Source organism: Carya illinoinensis, chromosome 5, assembly GCF_018687715.1.
Source record: "Carya illinoinensis cultivar Pawnee chromosome 5, C.illinoinensisPawnee_v1, whole genome shotgun sequence".
NCBI classification, from domain to species: Eukaryota; Viridiplantae; Streptophyta; class Magnoliopsida; order Fagales; family Juglandaceae; genus Carya; species Carya illinoinensis.
Genome location: NC_056756.1, coordinates 15072163 through 15092257, shown reverse-complemented (window position 1 = coordinate 15092257; position 20095 = coordinate 15072163). Strand labels below are relative to the sequence as shown.

Here is a 20095-nt window from a genome sequence, read left to right as displayed (position 1 = left end):
CACACACAAAGATTAATGCGGACCCAAAAAATAATGTGAAAATAACATGATCACGTGCAGCAAAAGAAAATGCTAAAACCCACCGCTCCCAGCATCCCCTGAATCTACCATTTTCAATTTTTATTTTTATTTTTTATTTTTTTATTTCATAATTAGGGAAGTATTTTTTAATAATATTATAAATTTTTTAAATAAATATATTTAAAAGTATTAAAAAATACATATAAAAAAAGTATAAAAAATAAAAACACACTTTTGAACTAACGGGAAGCAGTGGCTGTAGAGTGTCCGCATTAGTATAAACTTTCCTTTTTATTTTATTTTTTTTATTTTTTACATTTTTTAACGTATTTAAATATGTAAAAAAAAAAATACATCAATATATTAAAATTCATTTTCTTAATTGTTAAATAAAAAAATATTTAAAAAAGTTAAATATATGAAAAAATTACATACTAGCATTTTAATTTCGTCGTAGAAAGTGTAATTCATGTATTCTCTTCTCTCCTTTTATTCGTTTCCAGTACTACAGCTCGTGCGTACTTCCTTCCTAATTAATTGAATCCTATTCATCATGATCATCCTCGTCTTCGTTTTCATCATAGTTGAAGGGTAGAGGAACAGACTTGAATGCACGGTACTTGCCAACATTGTTCAAGTGCTCATTCTCCAACCTGATCATGTTGTAAATCACCAGAAAAATCGAGAAAAAAATATATTTACACAAAAGTAATCTCAACAAGTATAAGGTAGAGCTCTTGGTTACCTGAAGAAATTCCAAATTCCACGACGAATGATTTCTAGGCTGGCTAAAATGGTGATTAAAGATTCTGGATGCAAGAAAGATAGCTCGAAACCCAAAACAGTTCTCAACCAGGCAAACCTGAGGAGGACATTCAACACCTGCATATATTGCCATGAACTCAAAAAAATTGTGAGTACTGCCGCCGGATGCTGATGAAAACTGATCTCCGTATGTACTGAAGTCGTTTAATTACTCACCATGGCTCCAAAATATACACTTTTGTGAGGGATCAGAAGCTTGTCTCTCAACCAGCGGTTCTTGGATTGCCGTTGCAGGAGTCCCCAGTCGAAGACAAGGTCCCAATATGTACTGATAATTGATGCAATGGCTGAGAAAACCCATGCTAGTGTCTTCCAACCCGATGATTTCTTGTCAAGACTGGAAGCTGTTCTCATGCAAACGGCCACGATTGTAAGAAAATATTTCAGCCCGTTGTATCCTTGCATAGCATCTTTCTCTTCGCATAGGCGACGGAGGCACTGACAAAGAGAAAGGAACAAGTGCATACAACATTAATAATCATTTCGAGTTGCAGCGAAAGGTTAAAGCCCTCGCCCGTCTCAAAAGTTAAACCCGACCCCGCCTTGCGTGCAAGCCGAAAGGCACGCGGACCCATCTATTAGGAGAGGATCGAACTTGATATTTTAATTGGAGAAGATCAAATTCAAGACCAATACTATAATATTTATTGACAGATCAGTTCCATAAATCAAGCAAAGATCTCTTCCATTTATTTAACACCATGATTTTAGGATAAATTAGCCGTTACTTTTCTAATTGTAAATTCATACCATACTTAGTTAGTTACCTTTGATAGATATGTTCTTGTATCTATTTATTTTGACCATTCTCAATGTAAAATTTAAGTTACAAAAATACAAAAGATTGAATTCTTAACATGGTATCAGCCTAAACACGATCCCTACCTACCCGAGACCCCCATGGCCTCTTCTTCCTCTTCCTCTTCCACTGTCCTCTCTTCATATATCCTCCATCCCTCTGACAATGGAACCAAACTAAAGATGTGGTTCTTACCTGGCTCTTAAATTCCATCAGTCCCTCCATAGCCAACTCCCTTGAGTTTTATACCGATCCTCGAGCCATATGGCTCGATCTCGTGGCAACAATGCCAAGATTTACCATCTCAAGCGTGAGTTATCTTCCCTGCAGCAACACAATCATTCTGTCCATGATTATCACAATCAAACCAAGCAAATTTAGGATGAACTCAGTCACTTACAGCAAACCAACAGCCTCAAACAATTGCAGCAACAAGCTGAAAATGAGAGAGTTTACTAATTTCTTCTTGGCCTCAATGACTCTTTTTCCCAACTCAGAACCCAAATCTTAGCCATGGAAACCCTTCCCCCAATCACAAAATTTTTTTCCATTCTTTTTCAAGAAGAGCAGCAATGTCTTCTCCACCTCAGGCCACCACTGATGGATGCCTACATCCTTACTGCTCACTTCGGTGGACCCACGAAACGGCTCCTGCAATGCATTGTCTGCAGCAAAATGGGTCACTTCCGTGACCGTTGTTGGCGTGTAATTAGGTACCCAGCAGGTCGCGATACCCATGGTAAGCAGCGACCGTCTCTCCTTGGCAAATCACCTTTAACCTCGGCGTCGATGGCTCATCAAGTTTCCACCTCTTCCCCACTTCTTGGTTTGACCCATGATATATATCAAAAATTACTTGATCTGCTTGAACCGACTCCTTCCTCTACAAACTTCATGGGTAAAGTCTCTTGTTCCCCTCCCTTTGACAGTCACTCTGATTGGGTGGTGGATAGTGGTGCCACCGATCACCTATGCCATGACCAACGCCTCTTCTTTACTCTGTCTCCCCCCTCTTATGACCAAAAAATCACTTTACCAAATGGGACCAGGAAGTTACTTTACCAAATGGGCATGTCATAACCATTGAGGGTGTCAGAACTTGTCATTTGGCCAAACACCTCATTTTGCATAACGTCTTTTTTGTCCCTCAATTCTTATTTAAACTCCTTTCTATTCCCAAACTCACAAATACTAATTTATGCATTATTTTTTTTTCTTCTTCTACTTTTTCTTTTAAGGACCCACAGTCAACGAGATTGATTGGAGCAGGTGAGCTTTGCAATGGACTTTATGTGCATCAGCCCTAACCCATTACTGCTTTTTCTACTCAAACTACTGCAAATAAGATCTTATGGCACCAATGCCTAGGTCATCCTTCCCTCTTAGTTATTCCTAGTCTTTTCAATAATCCATGTGTTTTCTCTAATTGTGATATTTGTGCTCATTCTAAGCACACTAGACTTCCTTTTCCAGTTTCTTCTAATAATAGTACTATGATTTTTAATAGAATTTTTTACAATATTTGGGGTGGCTATCATACTCCTTCTATTTGTGGTGCTCATTATTTTCTTACTATTGTTGATTATTTCTCTCACTCGCACTACTTGGATCTATCTCATGCGCTATAAATCTGAAACATACACTTTCTCATGCATTTTTTTTCCCATATCAAAAATCAATTCCAAACTATAGTTAAAATTATTAGAACTAATAATGGCCAAGAATTCCTTTCTCACAAATTTCAAAACTATCTTCATGATCACGCCATCCTTCATGAACGTACTTGTGCTGAAACTCTACAACAAAACAATATTGCAGAATGTAAACATCGGCACCTCCTGAATGTTGCTCATAGTCTGCACTTTCAAGCTCACTTACCCTTGAAAATTTAGGGTGAATGTGCACTCACCGCTGCCTATCTCATCAATCGCACTCCCAATCGCCTTCTTCAAAATAAATCTCCTTTTGAACTTCATTTCGCTATCCCTCCAACCTATGCCCATTTAAGCGTTTTTGGCTACCTTTGTTATGCCCAAACTCTCCATGCTTCCCATGACAAATTTTCTCCTCGTGCCTCCAAATGTATCTTCCTCGGTTATCCTAGCACTCATAAGGCATACAAACTCTATAATCTAGACACTCAGGTTGTTTTTTATTCTCGTGATGTCACTTTCTACAAACATTAGTTTTCTTTCCAGGATATTTCTATTTCTTCCCCTACACCTCTTCCTATTATTCCCCTCCCCATCCCTGAACCCATCTTACCACCCTCTACCCCTACCTTTAATATTTCCAACTCTTCCCTCTCCTCCTCCTCCTTGTCCTCGCCACACCACTACTTGACTCGCATATCTTCAGGACTATATATGTCCGACCATACACACGGAGTCCACTGCATCCTCACTTGCTGCAGCAACCTTAGGTGCTGCTCACTCCCTATCTGCTTTTCTTTCTTATTCTCGTTTCTCCCCTTCTCATCTTATTTTTTTAAATGCTCTCATTGTTTCTGCTGACCCTACCTCTTATTCCACTGCTACTCGTCATGCCCATTGGCAAGCCGTCATGTCTGCTGAATTTCATGATCTTGAAACTAATTCCACCTAGACGCTTGAGCCTCTTCCCCCTGGAAAGAAACCCAATGGCTGAAATGGGTTTTCAAAACCAAACTTAAAGCAGATGGCTCCATCGAAAGACACAAAGCTCTGTGACGCCCCCAAATCCCCACGCACGGACACGGAAAAATCGAGACGTCCGGATGATGACATCACGGGTCACCACCCTAACGACGTGTGCTAAAAGTGTGCAAAAGCAACAAATGTGCAAAAAAGGGACACGCAGCGGATAGCAAAGTCATATAACTAAGTATCAGAATTTTTCTTAATTTAACACAAAGCTGTTCAAAACATATTTATTAAAATATTACAGGACACAAACATAATTTTAAACTAAATACAAAGCATAAACTTCAGCACCCCGGCGGAGCCGCGTCCTCGGGCTCAGCCTCCTCCTCCTCATCCTCGATCTCTGCACCAAAATCTACGGAACCAAAACGGTGCCGCAGGTAAGTAAAATCCAAACACCACCAGATAATAACATATAGAACTCAAACAATATGCATGAAGTGATGCCAATGCGCAAAACCCATAAAATCATATTTTTCCACACACGCCAAAAATCTCATTTGGCCTAAAAACAAACCCTTTCCAAATATCACGCCAAAAGTCACATTTGGCCCATATCCATCTCAAACCATTATCTAATTAATCTGTATGCACCATGACCTCCCCTAGGGGTCATCTGCATACCCTGGCTCCAGTGCCACACCGCAGATTACGACCACGCATGTGACACCTAACGAGCGATGCCCAGTTCCGCGCCCCACGCGTTCATAGCCAAGCATCCTCTAGCCCTCGCCAGCAAAGGGCCACGGAGTCGGTGCGTAGAGCGATGCCCGGTTCCGCAACCGGCGCATTCGTAGCCAAGCATCCCCTAGCCCCCGCTCCCGTCGTCGCCCAACGACAACTCAGGGGACGTCACTCAGTTTATTCCGCTCCCGAGTGACCAAAGGAGCTCCACCGAGATAATACCCCATCCCGGCTAGGGGTCGTGATACACACGCACCCGAAAATCCACTTACGCCAATAAAATAGATTTTTCTCAAATTAAATAAAACTCACGCGCATGCACCATGTAAATGCAATTTCAATGCACAAAATGATCAACCAACCATAAATCAATAAAACAAGCAACTCCGTCCTCCATCCATCCGACCCCCGAACTCCTAGGACTCAGTCCGGAATCAGCCAACCAACAGATAAATATTTATTGAATGAGTAAAATATATTTAAATCTGAAAGTAGTGTTTGAAAAATACTTACAGCGCTATACGGTATTTTTAGAAAGCTTGCAGCGTTGCAAACGGCGGAGAAAAAGTAATGTAACAGTGAAAATTCACTGTGGCCGTGGGTTGTAAAATACCCACTTTTGAACGGGGACAAACCAAGGCTTGAGATTGATAGGGAATGATCTAAGGATGATTATGAAGCTAGTGGAAGTGAAGTTTGGCCGTGGGTGGCGGCGAAAACGGTGGTTGATGGCCGGATTTCCCAAAATGGAAAGCTAGCTTGTGGGAGCTGTTCCGGTGGCTATTAGAGGCCGGAAATGGGTGGGTTAGGACGGCAAGGAACCGGTGATGAAGTGGTGAAGAGGTGGTGGCCGGAGGTGGAGCGATGGCGGTGGATCGGGGCAAAAACTGTGGGGCTTCTGGGGCGTTTTCCGGCCAAACGGCTGGACGGATAGGGCTGGGGTTCGGTGGGGTGGTGCGCCAGCAGGAGGGGGTTCGACCGGCGGGGGTGGTGTCAACAACGGTGGCCGAACGGCGGTGGGTCGGGGCTGGGCTGCAACCGGCATGGGAGAGGAGAGAGAGAGAGAGAGAGACGAACGGGACGCGCGGGAAGAAGAAAAAGAAAAGGAAGAAGAAAAAGAAAAAAAAGAAAAAAGAAAAAGAAAAAAAAAAGAAAGAAAAGAGAAAAAGAGAAAAAGGAAAAAAGGGAAAAGAAGAGATGTAGGAAGAAATGAGGTCCAATCCTCACTCCGGACAACAAAACAAATCCGCCAAAAACGAGATTAAAAACCGTAAAACAAATAAATAAATAAAACACAACATCCAATAAATAAAAACCAATTTTAAAACGCAATAATTTAAAATAAATAAACCAAGATATTAATTAAATTAAAAACAACCCTTCAGTGAAAATACACGCAAAAGCGGGTCATCACATCCTCCCCCCTTAAAACAAATTTCGTCCTCGAAATTTGCAAGATCAACTACCAACTTAAAGCAAGCCACATAAAATCACATAAACCAACTGTGACAAAGATTAAGATACGTACCTTCATTACTCAAACAAGTATGGGTACTGTTCCCTCATGTCCGCTACTCGCTCCCAAGAGAAGTCTTGAGCTAACGGATCTCCCCACGCCACCTTAACCAAAGGTATCGTCTTGGACCTCAACTGTTGCTCCTTCCAATCTATGATCTGCGACAGAACAACCTCATAAGTGAGATCCGGTTGCAATTGAATACCCTCTAGGTCGACGAAGCGTGACTCTTGCTGTCCAAAGCTCTTCTTCAAGGACGATACGTGGAAGACATCATGAATATCTCCAAAATACTCTGGCAAAGCAACTCTATAGACGACGGACCCTACCTTCTCCAGAATCTGAAAAGGGCCGACATACCTCGGATCTAGTTTCCTCTTCTTACCAAAACGCTTAACACCTCTCATGGGAGAGACTTTGAGATAAACCCAATCACCAACTTCAAAAGATAACTCTCTCCTCCTGGTATCAGCGTAGCTTTTCTGGCGACTCTGAGCTGCCGCCATTTTATCTCTGATGATCCGGACTTGGCTTTGCATCTCTTGAATTATTTTGGGTCCAATAATCTTACTCTCCCCGACTTCATCCCAACACAAGGGCGATCTACACTTCCTCCCGTAAAGAGCTTCATAGGGAGCCATCTGAATGGTCGCATAGAAGCTGTTATTATATGCAAACTCTATGAGCGGCAAATGGTTTTCCCAACTCCCTTGAAATTCCATGACACACGCTCGCAACATGTCTTCAAGGGTCTGAATGGTGCGCTCCGATTGGCCGTCTGTCTGAGGGTGGTAAGCAGTACTGAACTTCAACTTAGTACCCAAAGCTGCCTGCAAACTTTTCCAGGACTGCGACGTAAACCTTGGGTCTCGATCCGATACTATACTCTTTGGTATGCCGTGCAGCCGCATTATTTCTTTCACGTACAAGCGTGTCAACTTACCCAAGAAGTCGGTGTTATTAACAGGCAAGAAATGAGCACTTTTCGTTAACCGGTCAACAATCACTCAAACATAATTTTTCCCACTAGGCGTTCTCGGCAAACCCACTACAAAGTCCATCGTGATGTCATGCCATTTCCACTCAGGAATAGGGAGGGGTTGGAGCATACCAGCGGGTCTTTGATGCTCAGCCTTCACTTGACAGCATGTGTGACATTTCTCAACATATAAGGCAATATCCTTCTTCATTCCATCCCACCAGTAATTTTTCTTCAAGTCCCGGTACATCTTTGTACTGCCGGGATGAACTTAATAAGGGGCCGCATGAGCTTCTGCCATGATCCGCTCCTTGAATTCCGAATCTTTGGGGACCACTCTGCGATCTCGGAACCGAAATATCCCATCTTTATCCATGCTATAATGCAACGACCCTCGAGATTTTTGACTCTTTTTCTGATATTCAACAGTTTTGGATCATTCCTTTGAAAAGTCTTCAATTCTTCAAAATCAGTTACCCGAATATCAAGAACTAAAGATAAAATCTCTTCTTGCTGCGAACTCTCAATAAGGAGTCTTCTCATCCCACAAAGCAACGAATTCAATTCCAATGGCTTGGCTTCATCTTCCAAGTGCGATTTTCGGCTCAAAGCATCAGCAACTATATTAGCCTTCCCTGGATGGTATTTGATCTCACACTGGTAGTCACTTATTAGCTCTAGCCATCGCCTCTACCTCATGTTCAGGTTTTTCTGGGAAAACAAATGCTTCAAGCTCTTGTGATCAGTGTATACCTCGCATGCTTCCCCATACAAAAAGTGCTGCCAGATCTTGAGTGCAAAAACAATCGCAGCCAATTCCAAATCGTGCGTCGGATAACTTTTCTCATGGTCCTTTAGCTGACGAGATGCATAGGCAACAACCCGTCCTTCCTGCATAAGGACACAACCCAAACCAAACTTAGACGCATCACTGAAGACTACGAATGGCTTATACGGTTCTGGAAGCGCTAACACTGGTGCCGTCGTCAACCTGTTCTTTAATTCTTGGATGCTTCTCTCACACTTATCTGACCAAACAAATTCTGTATTCTTTCGAGTCAAAGCTGTGAGAGGTCCAGATAAGTGAGCAAATCCCTCCACAAATCTTCGGTAATAACCAGCAAGCCCCAAGAAACTCCGAATCTCGCGCACTGTAGTCGGACGCGGCCATGACAAAATGGCTTCCACCTTACTAGGATCAACAGCCACTCCATCTCGGGAAATCACATGCCCAAGAAATCTGACTTCCTCCAGCCAGAATTCACACTTGCTAAGCTTGGCATAAAGCTGGTGTTCTCTCAATTTCCCAAGTACCAGATGAAGATGATACACATGTTCTTCAACATCTCGGGAATAAATCAGAATATCATCAATAAACACTACCACAAAGGAATCCAGATAAGGTCGAAATACTCGATTCATCAAATCCATGAAAGCAGCAGGGGCATTAGCTAACCCAAACGGCATCACCTTAAATTCATAATGCCCATACCTCGACCTGAAAGCAGTTTTAGGCACATCCTTGTCTCTGATCCTCAGCTGGTAGTATCCCGACCTCAAATCAATCTTCGAGAACACGGCTGCTCCTTGAAGCTGATCAAATAAATCATCTATCCGCGGGAGAGGATATTTATTTTTGATGGTCACCTTGTTTAATCCCCGATAATCTATGCACATACGGAGGGTTCCATCTTTCTTTTTAACGAACAACACTGGCGCACCCCACGGTGAAGTACTAGGCTGAATAAATCCCTTGTCTACCAGCTCTTGCAACTAAGTCTTCAACTCTTTTAATTCAGCCGGTGCCATGCGATAAGGAGCTTTATGTACAGGAGCCGCTCCAGGTTCCAAGTCTATAACAAACTCCATTTCCCGAATAGGGGGTAGTCCGGGCAAGTCATCCACAAACACATCGGGAAATTCTTCCACAACTGGAATGTCTACTAAAGACTTCTCCTCGAACGGCGTGGACACCATCTGAACTAAGAATGCATCTGCTCCCCATGCAATCTCTCTTCTTGCTTGAATTGCCGATATAATTACCGGCTTTTCTTTTAACTTACTCCCTGCAAATTCCAGACAATCACCATCTGGAAGCTGAAAGGTAATTACCCGACTTCTGCAATTAATACTCGCAGAATATCGGTATAGCCAATCCATCCCGAGGATGATATCAAAACCCAACAGCTTAAACACAACCAAATTAGCATCCAAGAACCTTCCATCAAAATTTAACGGGCATCCCAACGCAACCTTGGAGCACCATACCATTTCACCATTGGGTAAAGCCACCACCAATTGCTTTGGCAAAGGTTCCGTGATCAAATTACACATCCGCACAAACATGGAAGATACAAATGACTGTGAAGCACCGGAATCAAACAAAGTGCAAGCATAAAACTCATACAAACGGACTCTCCCTGAACCAAACACATAACCCATGAAATCCAAAATAACAAAGGAGAAACCAAATACACCAAAATTAAATCCAACATAAAATTAAATTAAATTAATCCATACTTGTAATTACTCCAACATCATGGGTCGCTGGTGCCTCATCATCCACCTCTCCGGGTGTGACAGCATAAACCCGGGCTTGCACTGCTTGCCTTGGATTCGTTCTTCCACCGCGTCTACCTCCACAACTTCCTTGAACTCTGACAGGGCACTCCCGAACAATATGTCACACTTGGCCGCACCGGTAACACTGGGGTCCACCACTCAGCCGACACTCGCCCTCATGAGCTCTATTACATGCTCCACAAATTGGCACCCGTCCTCCCATACGAACACCTGAGGACGCTTGAGGTCGAGTTCCAGTCCGCTGAATAAATTTCTGAGGAGAACCCGAGCTGCTTCCTTCACCAGAAAAACTCCGCCTCTTATAACCCGAAGGGGAGCCCATACTCAAATTATTCTCTCACTCCACAAGGGTGGCCACATCCACTAATTCCTGAAAAGTGGATATCCGATGACTGACCACCATACGGCGTATATCAGGGCGTAGTCCCTCCTGAAAACGATCAGCTCGCATCTCCTCTGTGGCGATAAGGTGGGGAGCAAATCGCCCAAGTTCTATAAACCTTCGGGCGTACTGTTCCACTATCATGCCTCATTGGACCAAATTTGAAAACTCTCTTGCCTTTTGCTTCCTTACTTATGCGGGAAAGAAGCGGTCATTAAATTTTTTCTTGAAGCGCTACCAGGTTACAGCGGCGAATGATCCCAACTCTGCTTCTAAAATCACCCTCTTGGTATCCCACCAATCAAAAGCAGTGCCTTGCAAGAGATAGCTGGCGTAGAGTACCTGTTGCACCTCGGTGCAACCACACACCTCAAAAGTTCTTTCCAGGTCTTTGATCCACTTTCCAGCTTGAAGCGGATCCTCTTCTCCAGTGAAGTGTGGGGTCCTATGCGCCAGAAAGCGTTCATAGGTGCATCCGGCTTGCACCATGCTGTTAGATCCTCCTGGGTAAAGCCAAGGCCCTCCCTGATATGGCCAAGGACATCCTAGTTGCGGCCAAAGTCCTTCTTGTTGCGGACAAGGCCCTCCTTGTGGCGACCAGGGACCCCCTTGTTGTGGCCAAGGTCCCCCTGGTTATGGCCAAGGCCCTGTCTGCTGTGGCCTAAAATTTTGCTGCATAAACTCCGTCATCTGCCGTATGGCTTGGGCTATGAAGTCATCTCTTGACGTATTGTCCCGTGGCTCCTGAGTAGATTTCTTTGGCCTCCCCATTTTCTTGCCACCACAACCTTTGACCCCCTTTCAGAAAACAAAAACAAATAAAACCAACAACAAACAAAAACAGAACCAAAGACCAACACCACATCACACAAGACAGAAGAAACCAACTTGCAAAAACATAACTAAATAAATAAAAACAAACAAACAAGTTCAAACAAATAAAACAATTTAAATAACTTTACTTAACATAAATTTTAAAACACAACCTTAAAAGCATTCTGGTACTACCTACGGGACATGTGGTTTTACCCAGAGCCAAACCGCTCTGATACCACCTGTGAAGCCCCCAAATCCCCACACACGGACACGGGGAAATCGAAACGTCCGGATGATGACATCACGGGTCACCACCCTAACGACATGTGCTAAAAGTGTGCAAAAGCAACAAATGTGCACAAAAGGACACACAGCGGATAGCAAAGTCATATAACTAAGTACCAGAATTTTTCTTAATTTAACACAAAGTTGTTCAAAACATATATATTAAAATATTACAGGACACAAACATAATTTTAAACTAAATACAAAGCATAAACTTCAGCACCCCGGCGGAGCCGTGTCCTCGAGCTCAGCCTCCTCCTCCTCATCCTCGATCTCTGCACCAAAATCTACAGAACCAAAATGGTGCCGCAGGTAAGTAAAATCCAAACACCACCAGATAATAACATATAGAACTCAAACAATATACATGAAGTGATGCCAATGTGCAAAACCTATAAAATCATATTTTTCCACACACGCCAAAAATCTCATTTGGCCTAAAAACAAACCCTTTCAAAATATCACGCCAAAAGTCACATTTGGCCCATATCCATCTCAAACCATTATCCAATTAATCTGTATGCACCATGACCTCCCCTGAGGGTCATCTGCACACCCTGGCTCCAGTGCCACACCGCAGATTACGACCACGCATGTGACACCTAACGAGCGATGCCCAGTTCCGCGCCCCACGCGTTCGTAGCCAAGCATCCTCTAGCCCTCGCCAGCAAAGGGTCACGGAGTCGGTGCGTAGAGCGATACCCGGTTCCACGCCCGGCGCGTTCGTAGCCAAGCATCCCCTAGCCCCCACTCCCGTCGTCGCCCAGCGACAACTCAGGGGACGTCACTCAGTTTATTCCACTCCCGAGTGACCAGAGGAGCTCCACCGAGATAATACCCCATCCCGGCTTGGGGTCGTGATACACACGCACCCGAAAATCAACTTACGCCAATAAAACAGATTTTTCTCAAATTAAATAAAACTCACGCGCATGCACCATGTAAATGTGATTTCAATGCACAAAACGATCAACCAACCATAAATCAATAAAACAAGCAACTCCGTCCTCCATCCATCCGACCCCCGAACTCCTCGGACTCAGTCCGGAATCAGCCAACCAATAGATAAATATTTATTGAATGAGCAAAATATATTTAAATCTGAAAGTAGGGTTTGGAAAATACTTACAGCGCTATACGGTATTTTTAAAAAGCTTGAGGTGTTGTAAACGGCGGAGAAAAAGCAACGTAACAGTGAAAATTCACTGTGGCAGTGGGTTGTAAAATACCCACTTTTGAACGGGGAGAAACCAAGGCTTGAGATCGATAGGGAATGGTCTAAGGATGATTATGAAGCTAGTGGAAGTGAAGTTTAGCCGTGGGTGGCGGCGAAAACGGTCGGACTTTTTGGCCGGATTTCCCAAAATGGAAAGCTAGCTCGTGGGAGCTGTTTCGGTGGCTATTAGAGACCCGAAATGGGTGGGTTAGGACAGCAAGGAACCGGTGATGAAGTGGTAAAGAGGTGGTGGCCGGAGGTGGAGCGACGGCGGCGGATCGGGGCAAAAACCGTGGGGCTTCTTGGGCGTTTTCCGGCCAAACGGCTGGCCAGATGGGGCTGGGGTTCGGTGGGGTGGTGCGCCGGCAGGAGGGGGTTCAACCGGCTGGAGTGGTGTCGACCACGGTGGCCGGATTGCGGTGGGTCGGGGCTGGGCTGCAACCGACGTGGGAGAGGAGATAGAGAGAGACGAACGGGACGCGCGGGAAGAAGAAAAAGAAAAGGAAGAAGAAAAAGAAAAGAAAGAAAAAAGAAAAAAAAAAAAAAAAGAAAAGAGAAAAAGAGAAAAAGGAAAAAAGGGAAAAGAAGAGATGTAGGAAGAAATGAGGTCCAATCCTCACTCCGGACAACAAAACAAATCCGCCGAAAACGAGATTAAAAACCGTAAAATAAATAAATAAATAAAACACAACATCCAACAAATAAAAACTAATTTTAAAACGCAATAATTTAAAATAAATAAACCAAGATATTAATTAAATTAAAAACAACCCTTCAGTGAAAATACACACAAAAGCGGGTCATCACAAACTCGGTTAGTCGACAAAGGCTATACTCAAGTTAAAAGCCTCGACTACCATGAGACTTTTGCTCATGTTGCCAAAATGAGACGTTTGGTTTTTATTGGTTGTTGTTGCTTCTCCCCAGTGGATCATTCACCAACTTGAGGTCAATAACGCCTTTTTACATGGCAACCTTGATAAGGAAGTCTACATGACTTATCCTCCCGGCTTTTGTTCGAAAGGAGAGACTCACGTCTGTTGCCTTCGCAAATCCCACTACAACCTCAAACAAGCCTCCCGCAACTGGTTTTTTAAACTAACTACTGTGCTTCTTAATGCAGGTTTTTCTCAATCTTAGGCGGATCATTCTTTATTCACCTTGGTTACTTCTACCAGTGTTACTCTTGTTCTTGTATATGTTGACGATATTTTGGTGGCCGGCAGTGATTGCTCCCAAATTTAGGTCTTCAAACATGTTCTCTCCACACACTTCAAAACCAAAGATCTCGGTCCTTTCAGATATTTTCTTGGTCTCAAAGTTGCTCGATCATCTCAAGGCATCTATCTCAATCAACACAAATATGCTCTTGAAATATTATCTAATAATGGACAACTCAGTGCTCGAACCGCTTCCTTTCCCATGGAACAAACCTTGAAGCTCACCGATCACGACGGCTATCTCCTTTCAGATCCTTCTCCCTATCGTAGACTTGTTGACTATTACTCGTCCTGACATTGTTTTTGCATTGAACATTCTCAGTCAATTCATGCATGCTCCTCGTGCTTCTCACATGCAGGCTGCCACTCAGGTTCTTCGTTACCTCAAAGGCAGGCCCGGACAAGGCATTTTCTTCTCCTCCTCCAACACTCTTCATGTTACTGACTATACTGATTCCGATTGGGCTAGTTGCCCCACTACTCGTCGCTCCACCACAGGCTACTTTGTTCAGCTTGGCTCTAGTCCCGTTTCTTAGCGTACAAAAAAAAAAAAAAAAACAGACTACCGTGGCCTGGTTCTCCGCTAAAGCTGAATATCGCGCCATGGTTGTCACCACCTGTGAACTCACTTGGTTGAAACAGCTCCTCACTGATCTTGATGTCTCTCATCCAGAGCTTATCAGCCTCTATTGTAACAATCAATCTGCACTACACATTGTTCACAATCTTGTATTCATAAGCGCACTAAACATATTAAAATTCGGTCCAAACTCCTTACTGCTGTTCACACCTGCTCCCATGAGTAAGTTGCTGACATCTTCACTAAAGCATTGGGTCATGATCTCTTCCACCATTTTTATGTAAGTTGGGCATTACAAATCTCCATGCACCAACTGGAGAGGGCGTATTGACAGATCACTTCCATAAATCAAGCAAAGATCTCCTCCATTCATTTAACACCATGATTTTAGGATAAATTAGTTGTTACTTTTGTAATTGTAAATTCATACCATAATCAGTTAGTTACCTTAGATAGATATGTTCTTGTATCTATTTATTTTGACCATTCTCAATGTAAAATTTAAGTAACGGAAATACAAATGATTGAGTTCTTAACAATGTTAAATAATCATTTATCTAAAAATTCTAAGCCGTAAGGAATGGATGAATTTAACAATTTGATTGATATTCTCCAATAGTGAGTTGGGTACCTGAAGGAGTCGAGACCAGTATGGAATCACTGCAACAATGTAGAAGAAAGCTTTGTATATGTCGTTGTCTTTGCAAGTGTTTTCTCTATGCTTGTAGTCTCCCCAAACGTAGTAGCATATGTAGAACTCCAAACTTCTAAAGGCTTGCACCTGGCTAGTAAGCTGATCTGCCAAGAAGAAATCTGGGAGTGTGACCTGTCGTATAAAGAAACTCCCAAACTTTTATAAACGCCCACCTCAGATCAATGTCATTAAAGTACTCTTGCATCATAATCAGTTGTCGACGACAATACGTACCTTGTACAAAGGAGCACAGATACAGTGAAAGAGACGTGTGAGGAAGAAGAAACGACTTGAGCGGTACATGACGTTGAATGGGCAGAAAAATATGATAACTACAAGCTACATGAGATCGAAAGAGAGGATAAATTAAGTCTCTGTGTGTGTGTATTCAGAATTTAGATGGGGAAAAATTAGGTAATTAAAGTTCGATATATATGCTGATCTTACAAGAACTAAGCCAAGAGGCAACAGTTCAGTCAATCCTTCGTAAGCTTTCGTTTTTGGGTCCATTTCCATGTCAAGGTTTAAGAGAACACTAGCTAGGGCTAGTACTGCAAGACCGAAGCTGAGAAGGAGAACTTGTCGGTAGCCCAACTCGGTTCCTTGCTTGAATCCGAATATGAAGGAATAGTTGACTCGGTACCGCCTCCAGAAGTATATGTTCGCAGCATACAGTACCGTGTGAAGAACTATGAAGCCAAACAAGCTGTGGGAGCGGGGAAGTTTAAAATACGAGTAATGCTATATATAATGGTAAAGTATATAAATATTATATAGTTGCTTTGAAAAAGAATGAGGTCTATATTAAAAAATTAATTTTTTTGTTATGTGAGTCTCATACTTATTTATTTTTTTTTCAAAATGATTACGCAATATTTGCATGTAGGATAAGAGTTTGTCTAAGTTAATGATAGGCCATAGCACAAAACTAGTCAAAGTCAAATAGCTTAATATATACTCTAATCCTGTTGTATTTGGGTACTAAGAGTATCTCAACACTTTTCAATATATTTCATTATTTTATTATTATTTTTTATCTACTTTTTATTAGTATTTAATATTCTATTATTACTCTTCACTTACTTTTTTACTACTATTCATAATATACCTCAACACTTCTCAACACCCAAACCCAACTTTACTCTTGACGCAATTTTTCTCTCTTCTCCCTGCTCTTTAATTTTTCATATGCTGTCGAAGTAGTGATCCTAATTAAGTTCTAATCATAATTATAATTCGTCATTTGATGATCTTAATTCTCATTTAATTAAATACTATACGGAATGAACCCGCTTATTAATGAGGAGTTTTGGTCAACCCGTAAATTAAGGAGTATTAAAATGTAATTTAAATAATTAAATCTGTCTATTTCTATCCGTTTAAATCTTTGGGATAATTAATGATTAACATTATCAATGCATAAGCAAAGATGTAGGATTATCATGCAGTTCTTAATAAATTTTTTGGAGCGGATCAGATCATGTATATATAAATATATATTAGGCATATAATATAGAGAGAAATGAAGTCACCTATATAGAGGAAACATGTTATCCATGTAACGAGTCGCCCCTTCCTTAGACATGATTTTGCGAGCACGTATAATTAAAATAAGAGATAATATCAGAGCTGCTGTGCCTCCAGCCAAAAAACCTGAAATAAAAGTTTTCCATTAATCATGATGACCATGATATCCATCCAAATTAAGGGTGATTTAGTTCATATATATCGATCGATGGATATTCAAAGATCTTACGTACCCATGGAAAATGTTATCCGATGTCTTTCTCTCTTTGCCTTGGGTCTTAAGATGTTCATGGCTCTAATGCGGTTAGAGTTGGAGAAATGCTTGATGAATGTAGCTTCAGTCCTTTCCAAAAGCTTGGTAACCTGCGATTGGCAAATGGCAGCTTATACGTACATATATCAGAATATATAGAAATGACATTAATTAATGCAATATTGGACAAATTAATTAAGCAATTAGTAGCTAGCACCCCCCTTTTCGAAACCTAAAGCTCTGACCCGGTCGACCTTGATTTCCTCTTAATTTCATGCACTTCACCTAGCTAGGCCGATCAATCTAGAAATGATCGATCTCACCTCATCAGAGCTGCCGAGGAAGGAGCTATCCACCATTTTCATGTAAGATTTTGATGCATCTCTTGAAGTGATCTGCAATGTTAATTAATTAATACAAATAATTAACTATTATAAGCTTGTAATCAATTAGCTAATTAATCTTTTACGATATCCAATTGCATGGTTTACTTTTTCCATTTTCTTTACCGTTCTAATTATTATAAGCTTGCCAGTAAATTGGCTAAAATTTGAGACAAAATATGCATGATTCATGATAACGCTCATGAATTGGAAAATAAGTTTGTTTATTTGGGGGCCGGATCGAGGGAATTAGATGGTACCTTATCATATTTCTTCATGATCTTTGAAAATGCCAGCGTATTCAAGAAGCTGCAATGAAGTATCAATATTCAGAGAAAAATATTTCACAGCTTACTGCATAAATGAAAGGAAAAACAAGAAAAGCCAGCCAGATCTTAATAAACTGGCATTAATATCGATTACCTATAGCTTTTTAGAAGCCGTAGCTTCTGGTAAAATTCAACAAAAGCCCGTTTGAGTAGTTGTTCAACTTTCTTCAGATTTTCCCTGCTGAAATTCAGCTCTGTCTGCATAGGATAACGGAGGAAGCTCTTAATGGTGGAACGGGGAGTCTCCAGTGTGTTGTTTATTTTCACACGATTAAGTACTTCTAGAGGAGCTGGTCTACTACTGGACGGCTTGATGCTATTCGGCTTCTTTGCTTGAACCTTTCGGTGGACAACTTTAAAGGTCTCCAGCTCGTCATGATCATGATCTTTATCCTGATGATCACTGGATTCATCTGCTTGTCCATGGCTACTCGATCCACCGGCCTCTTCAATCACATCCATGGACATAGGAAGTACTACTCTTCCTGCGTAATTGAAATCAAACTTTTACTCTTTATGTTTCAGCTAAAAGTACGAGAAATGCTTTCAATTTCTACGCACTGATCACACTCCAAAAAGAGAAAAACTGCACTAGACTACCATATTATTAATATATATATATATAATTTACAAAACTTACTGCTGCTTGCTCTGACCCCTCTCGGTGTTGAAGCCGACAATGCAGCTGCAGAAGCCGCAACATCTGAAGCAAGACGAGTCATCTCTACTGATCTATCAAACCAACCTTGAGGATTCTCCACTTTTATTCTAAAAGCAATGAAAGCATCCATTTGCTTATTCAGCAGATTGGCTTCATTCATCACCTCCTCCACCTTCGACCTGTAAAACTTGTCCACTTTGTTGAATTCATCGTCAAGCCTCCTGAAGAAAACCAACTCGTACTCTCCCCCTTCGTCTTCGGACATTAGAAACGTAGTCTGATAGCTTTGAGAGCCATCTCGGTTCACTGAGTTGACGAGAATGGCTTGGCTTTCAATGTCATCTGGAGTGGATGGGCTCGTGGGGTGGTTGTTGTATCTTTGCGTAAGGCCGCTAAAAGCTCTGTAAAGTGTGAGCTTTCGCTTTAGGCCGGCCAGGGTACTGCAGGCAGGTGGCTGCTTTCTTTGCTTGAAGCGTAGGATGTCTTTCAACAAGGTTTTGAGGTTTCCATAATCCATGTATGCTTTTTGCCATTCGGGCACCATCTGTGCCGTGAATTCCTTCCCGAATTTCATGGTTCTTAGGGTTTTGTTGCAGTAGTACTATTCCTGCAAATGAAGCAGCAGTACTACTTCATGATCTGCTGGAGAGAGTGGGACGACGATCCCTCGATGATGACATTGATAAGTGCCATCTCAGATCGATACAGATTTATTTATATATACGTGCTTGCCAGGAACGACCCTTTCAACTCATGTTTTGTTCTTCGAAAATCCATGCATGAAAATTTCAATCGGAGGAGCAGACAAGTGTTGGCTGGTTCAACTTTTCCCAGAGATCACAGAGAGAGATCTGAGAGTATACAAAATTTTCATACATTCCAAACATGATATTACATACATACCCAAATTTTACAGTACGATTGATCATGATCTCTACGATCAGCAAATTAATGAAAATAGTGCACATAATAAAATTCAACATAAATTGTGATCAATGTTAGGTGGTGATCATCAATATTGTTAGGTACAGCGACAAGATCATTATTCTTCCTTGAAAAAAAAGCTGGGTGCAACAAGATTCAGAAAGTCTCATCGACCGGAGCTAGAAATAGCTAGCTAGCTAGCTAGTAATTGTGATGTTAGCTGGGTTCCATAAATTGTGCATATTTTTCCTGACAATATACTATGATCAATAATATTGTTAGGAATTAGCAAGATGATGAGAGCTGATCTTTAATTAATTAGTTGTATAGTGTACATTATGGTTGCAATATATTGCTTGCTGATCCACCCAACGTTGAATTAATTATAAATAATATTGTTGAATGTTCAACTAATTAATATTAATTGCTAATTACTTGATCATTATTACTTTTTGGAAGGTGGTCCATAACAATAATTTTCTTATAATTAGAGCTAGCTAGCTTTCTTTCAAATTAACTTAATTCATACATGATCTGCTCCTTAACAATGTGAACGTACAATATAGCATCACATATAAAAATACATTAGTTTATAAATTATTTTTTATAATATTTATATATATCAAGCATTTTTCATGATAAAAAGATGTCCAAAAGATTATGAGAAAATGCTTATAAACAACGACAATATTTGTCTTTTTAAAATTCCATTCTTTTAAAATTTAACCATTAGGATT

At 41.4% G+C, this 20095-nt stretch overlaps 1 protein-coding gene across 1 annotated transcript; it reads right to left on the bottom strand.

The window, feature by feature from the left end:
* Window positions 1-382: 382 nt before the first annotated feature.
* Window positions 383-19381, bottom strand: LOC122308969 (phosphate transporter PHO1 homolog 3-like). Its single transcript, XM_043122264.1, has 12 exons — window positions 18414-19381; window positions 17868-18258; window positions 17705-17753; window positions 17385-17456; window positions 17042-17171; window positions 16814-16934; window positions 15729-15987; window positions 15516-15620; window positions 15219-15413; window positions 1003-1284; window positions 767-903; window positions 383-674 (listed from the first exon to the last, which is right to left on the bottom strand). The coding sequence occupies exons 1-12, from the start codon at window positions 19006-19008 to the stop codon at window positions 566-568; spliced, it is 2445 nt and encodes an 814-aa protein (XP_042978198.1). The 5' UTR covers window positions 19009-19381; the 3' UTR covers window positions 383-565.
* Window positions 19382-20095: the final 714 nt, after the last annotated feature.